Source organism: Lolium perenne, chromosome 4 (genome assembly GCF_019359855.2).
Source record: "Lolium perenne isolate Kyuss_39 chromosome 4, Kyuss_2.0, whole genome shotgun sequence".
NCBI classification, from domain to species: Eukaryota; Viridiplantae; Streptophyta; class Magnoliopsida; order Poales; family Poaceae; genus Lolium; species Lolium perenne.
Window position 1 is genome coordinate 121,371,469 of NC_067247.2, and position 6,721 is coordinate 121,378,189.

Here is a 6,721-nt window from a genome sequence, read left to right on the forward strand (position 1 = left end):
GCGGTAGGATTTTTTTTTGTTTTCTATGCTACGAATCCCATCAAAGGCTCCATCATGTTCTCCTCGAACAGCTGCCATGTGACGCTGAGCGGCACGTAGTGGCACTAGCGCTCATTCTTTCTTTCTGCAGCGAGACGAGATGCCCTCATGGTCGTGATTGGGCCTGCAGAACGACTACCCCTTGCCCATGTGTTTGATGTGATTGAGATCGGGAGAAGGCTTTGGGGAGAATTGGCAATGGTGTGGGCGCTGGAAGTAGGGAAAATGGCCGGGGCCTGGTCACTTTAAAAAGGACGCAAGCGAGGCCTCATCTTCAATGCATGGCGCGCCGCATTCGCCTGCACTTGCGTGCAGAAGACGAAGTGAGGAAGGTCGCTGCCAAGCGGGCTCAAGAGAGATAGGTGCAGACACGCGTTGTGACTGCGGACGCATTTGCGGTCCAAATTTAGACCAGAAATATGTCTTCAACCCGGTCAGTTTGCGTTGGACGCTGGGCTGATGGCATACCTATTTTTTGTCTGCGCGAAAAGGTCAATTTGCATCCATTTACATCGGGCATGCAGATGCCGTTATCAAGATTTTCTAAAAGTTCTGCTCTCTCCCACCAAAAAATATACTAATTATAGTTTTATACTACCTCTTTAGTGTCTAGATATATCCAAATTTAGATAAATCTACTTGTATAGACAAAGTGAGTATAACGTTATACTAGGCAATGCATCTAAATGACAAACATTGCACAATAAATTGTTTTTTTTTTTACATTTTTTACTGGTGTGTTTGTAAAGATACATTTGGCATTTAGATGGATTACCATAATCCATCACTTTCAACTAGTTTTTGCTTGTTCTTTTCCTTTGGGAAACCAACTTTGGGCTGTTTTTTCGTGGCTATTTCTGTACAGACGATTATAAAATAATCTCATCACAACTTCAGCAGCCGCGAACTGGTAAAAAAACTAACGAATGAAGCCATTGAGAGGTAAACCGAGTGGAAACATCACAAAGTATTGTCCTGAATAGCATGTTCCACTGTTCAAAAAGTAAATAGATGAATACAAAGTTCTTCCATCTCACCGTCTATCAGCGGGGTCGACCCACCTACTAAGAAAGATGTCCTGGAATGGCAATGGCTAGCAGCCACACCATAGTAGAACTAGTACCAGACGGCCTTGCTTGATTCAATATCCCAGTCAATACAGAAACTAAAAGCTGCTTAAAACTAGCTAGCTATCAGAATGCCCAGTCGAGCTAATGACACTGGCTCATCAGAATGGTTGTTCTTTTAAAGCAAAATGGTTTGATTTTACAAACGAAAAGAGATGATACACATAGGCCAACATACACTCAAAGCGAAATTTCTGGGCCCATCAATCGCTCCTCGGCTAACTCCTTGAGCCTCTGAGTTACCTTCTCAGCAACACCCAGGTAAGCTTGCGCTGATGCAGAGTTCGGCGAAGATATTACAATTGGTTTTCCTTCATCCGAGCCTGTTCGGATGTCGATTTCAAGAGGTATCTATTAAGGTCAAAAAAGAAAACAGTAAGACGAAGCTATATATAACATATTCTCACGACAACACTACTAAAATAGCCAAGCAGTAAACATTAGATTTGGCTGGGGTAAAAAGGTTCTAGAAAGTGCTCCATCTGCTTTAAGATAAATCAGCAATAAACGGATCAAGACAAAGGGTCATTCTGAGATATTGCACAATTAGCTATGTCCTTGTTGTGCTTCAACCTTCAAGTATATATGACATCTGCACCAAAATCTCCATACTCGACGATGAACAAAATTACTAATTACGAAACAACTGTAAAAGGAACTGAAAATTGGAAGTACCTGACTAGACTATTAAGTCACGAAAAAATTAAGCCACATTATCAGTATAAACACGTAAATTATTGCATATCTTGAAATGATTCAAGTAAAGGAATGATTCTCATCGACAGTACAAAGCAAATGGTACTGGTAAGAACCATAGAGTAAACTATTCAGCCATTGGCACCATGTAGTTACAGCCTTACAGATAGTGATATTGTTTGAGCAAATCAATCCAAACAGATTGACAACCAGCAAGTTATGCTGTGCAATCATTTGTAATAACTCTCATTGCTGAAACTTTGTAACACAAAACCATGAAAGACATGTACGGATCGATGCTTAACATTCATCCAAACTGAAAAGTTAGGTTGTTCATTCCGACGCTATTTACTCAAAACTAAATGCAAGATGGTAGCTATATGAAGTTCATGCAAATTATATTAAATTCTGACGAATTTTACTCACCTCGCCAAGAAATTTCATATCCATGTCCTCCGCTGTTCTCTGAGCTCCACCTTTCCCAAAAATGTAAGACTTCTCATCACACTTTGGGCACTTGAAGCAGCTCATGTTCTCTACTAATCCTAGAATCTGCCAAAATGTACAACTTAGTTGTGCTGGGAAGAGTGAAAGACTCGATGAAATATTGTGTAATCGCACAAGCTACAGATTTAAGCTAATTACTTTTCACCTGTGAAATGAAATATTCCTACTGTGATTGGCTCACATGAATAGACATGTGAAGAGACAACAATCACTGATGCTTTTTGGCAATAATATTAACAAAAATAAACAGGGAAATGAGCAGTGTAACAGGAAACATAATGCTGAAGGCTCAAGCAGTTAGAAACCTAGAAAGAAGTACAGAAATCACAAAACAGAAGTTAAATCGAACATACAGGAACTTGAACTTTACGAAACATGTTTGCTCCTCTTCTGGCATCAATCAGAGCAATATCTTGAGGAGTAGAGACAATTAAAGCACCTGCAGAAACCAAATGTAAACAAATATTCAAAAAGATATTCACGTTGATGTTGAATCTTCACAGAGCAGATTTGTAAATACCAGATAAGCGAAGCCTTTGGGACATTGATAGTTGAGCGTCACCAGTGCCAGGGGGCATATCAACAACAAGAATATCCAGATTACCCCATGCTACTCCCCTTGTCATCTTCTCAAGAGCACTCATTACCTGATACCAAAAACAGTGTGGTGTTAGGGGATTTGTTATGATCGACGCATTTCTGATTTCTGAGCTAGCATATATCAACTCATACCATGCTACTGTTATGGATTCAAATAAAGTACATTGTAAAAATTTCCAAGTGGTTATAACAAATAACTTTGCAGTTCAAACTAGGCACAAATAATAGTTAAAGCATGCTTGCTATTTCCAATGGCTTACTTGCGCAGTAATATGGTTTCCAGTGGTTCATTTTCATGATTTTTCTACAGATACTTTTATATTTATTAAGGATGACAACTGGATAGGAATGTCGTTCAGGCATCTGAAATGAGAAGTTAATGGAAACATGTGCAAAAACAAACCATAGGACCTCTCCAAACGATTGGCGCATCTTTTTCTACAAGAAACCCGATGGACATACATCGCACTCCATGGTTCTCAACTGGAATCATCTTCATATCTACAGATAGAGGAAGTTACAGTAACCAACAGAGACATGGCAAACATAAGCAAAGGAGCAGGCAAAACAATTTGCAATGGAGGTAAAATTCTGATAATGTAGGTATGTCACAATCCACAAAAATTAGTAGTGACAGGGTGGGGATAACTTCAAGGCAAAGGCGCCCAGCATCACAGTCCAGACACTATTTGGTATTTGCTGACTAGTACAGAATTACAGTCCGGATAGTTCTATTCAACTCAACTCATAAACACAAAACATCTCTGTCGCAATTTGAGACTGTCTGAAGTATAGTTTGTCACATGGATTTGGTTGAAGGGGAGAGGACAAAAGGGGCCATATGATTCAAGCTTTCAATATGAACAATATTTGATGCTTACATACTTAGAAATGAAGTAGCAACAAAATCTACATGCGAACTGAAGCACCATTCAGTAAGGGAAATATGGAAACTGGTTTTGAATACATAATTACATTGTTCCAAGTATTTCTCCATATTTTGACAGACATAGGCCATCTGAGTTTTGATTCAGTCAGAATTAAGAACAGAGATATCAATTGGCAAAGTTTCTAACAGAGACATCTCTTCGTGTCTTTCTGCATACAGTGCTGGATTATGTTTTAGTATAATAAAGTTGTGCTGAAACTAACATATTCAAATCTGATTCCAAAATGAAATTATGCATGAAAACTGTGGTAAAACAATAATAGGTATCTGGTAAGGTCTTAGAAAATGTATCAGTAAGGTAAGCACCATGAAAATAGAAACCTAGTAAGCCACAAACAACAAAAATGCAGCTAGTCATTGTAGCATTGAACTTTTAAGGCGGAAACATATTTACATGTACTTTATGGCACATGGTGAGAGAGGTAGAGCTGATAGTGATACCTTCACTTACTTCAGGCTTTTCATCCAGATGCATCATTGTGGGAATGGATGGTCCATATATGTCAGCATCTAGCAAACCGACTTTAAGCTTAAACTCCTTCGCAAGTGCTACAGCAATGTTAACTGCAACAAAACAAGTATCCAGAGCATCAGAAGTTGCTGTTCTTGATTTAGTATAAGTTTGGTTATTGATACTATGCATGAAAACTAAATACAAATTATGCACCTATATCATTGGCATCTAGCAGCCCCAAGCCTCCTCTAAAACAGAACAATAACATTCAATACCTTAACCAGCATCAATTGTATTGCATGATAGTTAATGGGCATATATTAGGTCTAGCATCATGTCTACTTCCATGTGAATTTCCAGATTTTTTTTTCCTTTTTGAAAGTATGAATCTAGAATCATAATGACTATTCTGATATATCTTACAAGTTTCTTCACCTATATAAATTTGGAAAGAGACCAAATCAAACCTGCAGTGGTGGACTTGCCGACACCGCCTTTCCCCGAGGCGACCGCAATGATGTCACTTACGCCACTGATTGAGAGGCCGCCCTTGGTGGCGGCGCTGTAGCATCTCTTGCCACCAAGCAGGCCCTATAAAAAAAAGGACAATGAGCACATTGGTTCATCAAGACATTCAGAGTAATTCGGTCGAAATGGGCTTGAAATGGATGCAAGAATTGAGCGGACAATTGGGGAAAACTGAATCGTTAGTCGAAGAGCTGTGGCCTCACCGAGCGGGAGGCGATCCGGAACATCGGGAAAATATAGCCCTGCCGAAAAGAGAACGCCTCTTCTTCTACTTCCCTTCTCGGTTCTGGGATACCTTTGGTGGATATGAGGGGTGGAGGCAGCGGAAGACTCGCGACGGAGGGCAGCGGTCGCGGGGAGGTTGAGGAGCCGTACGAGAGGGGATCCTGGGAGGAAGTCGACGGCGGCGTCCGTGACGGGGGTGAAGTGCTGAGGAGGCGCGAACCCACGCACCGGGCGACAAGGTCGCTGGTGAGGACGCTTAGGGCGCGGCGGGGAAGAGTGTGGGAGGGGAGGTGGATAGAGCAAGGAGCGGTAGCGGCGGCGGCGGCGGCGGCCGTATTCTGGAGGAGCGGCGGCGGCGGCGGCGGCGGCCGTATTCTGGAGGAGCGGCGGCGGGGCCTATTCTGTAGGTGCGTCAGCGGCTTCTATGGCAAAGAAAAGGTTCTGCTAATTCTCAGTAAACTCAGATTTTGGTTAGAGTTGACTAGAATCTGCAGCCGTTGAATCGCGCCAAGATTCGTGCATCGTCTTCTACCTTGAGCACATCGAGCGGGAGGAGTGAGAGGGCAGGGGAATCCGAGCCGGAGCAGTGACGGCGCGGCTGGCCGCATCGGAGATGGTGACGGCGAGGATGGACGTTAGGGTTTAGGGTGCGGGGTGCCAGCGACGGAGAAGAAGGTGGCGGGGCTTAGAGGGGTGGCCATGACGGCGGTGGACCAGCGGAGGGGGGGAGTTTGGGGCAGGGCGGCAAGGTGCGCATCAGCGCGCGGTCCGGCCGGAGGTGACTGCGGGGTAGGCCGGAGGTGGAGAAAAAGGTCGATCTACTGAGAGTAACACCCTAGATAGACCCAAGAAAAAAAAAGGCGCAGTTTTAGAGCATATACTTATAACACCGTAGTATATACTGGATCCAAACAGCTTGTAAAATATTAATATTTTTATATTTGCTTAGATCTATATTACTTATCACATATATTACAATACTGTATTAAATCCGCGAAAAGTAATATGGGTTAGGGAAAATGATTTTTTGAATACTACTGTAAAAATACTTTAGTGCTAAAAATGGCTTTGATGCATTTCGATAGGTACGGGTATGTTTGGTAGCCGGGCCAACTGAGAATCGCTATCTCTCCTAATTTATGGGGACCCTAGCCAAGTTGGGCTAAGAATTTGGCATGTGGTTGGTAGCCCGTGTTTCTTGATACGTGGTGAGTTGGGATGTTGTTTGGTGGGTTGGTATCTCTTAAGAGATGTTGATGCTCATGTCCAGAATATGGAATTACAAGGAGATCCAAGATTTACATACAAGTCCTTGAACAAAAAAAGAAAAAATCAATAAGGTCCTCAGATCTCCACGTACGACATCTCTGGCCAGACCACCTCCATCGGCCATCTCTGGTTAGGCCACATCCATCAACCATCTACTAACTGACCACATCCATCAGCCGCTCCCGCCGCAGCGCCGCTCCACGTCCTCCTCCCGCCCGAGGCACCCTAGATCAGAAGCTCGAGCGCCAACGCGGCACTGTGTAATGGCCATGGAGGCGTGATGATGTGCTTGGCGGCGGAGGTTGGTGCTCGGCTGTGGAGGTCGGC

At 43.0% G+C, this 6,721-nt stretch overlaps 1 protein-coding gene across 1 annotated transcript; it reads right to left on the reverse strand.

Moving 5' to 3' along the window:
- Positions 1-982: 982 nt before the first annotated feature.
- On the reverse strand, positions 983-5,518 carry LOC127293772 (iron-sulfur protein required for NADH dehydrogenase, mitochondrial). Its single transcript, XM_051323423.2, has 8 exons — positions 5,104-5,518; positions 4,840-4,963; positions 4,360-4,482; positions 3,373-3,470; positions 2,890-3,016; positions 2,723-2,808; positions 2,289-2,414; positions 983-1,517 (listed from the first exon to the last, which is right to left on the reverse strand). The coding sequence occupies exons 1-8, from the start codon at positions 5,125-5,127 to the stop codon at positions 1,347-1,349; spliced, it is 879 nt and encodes a 292-aa protein (XP_051179383.1). The 5' UTR covers positions 5,128-5,518; the 3' UTR covers positions 983-1,346.
- Between the last annotated feature and the right edge of the window lie 1,203 nt (positions 5,519-6,721).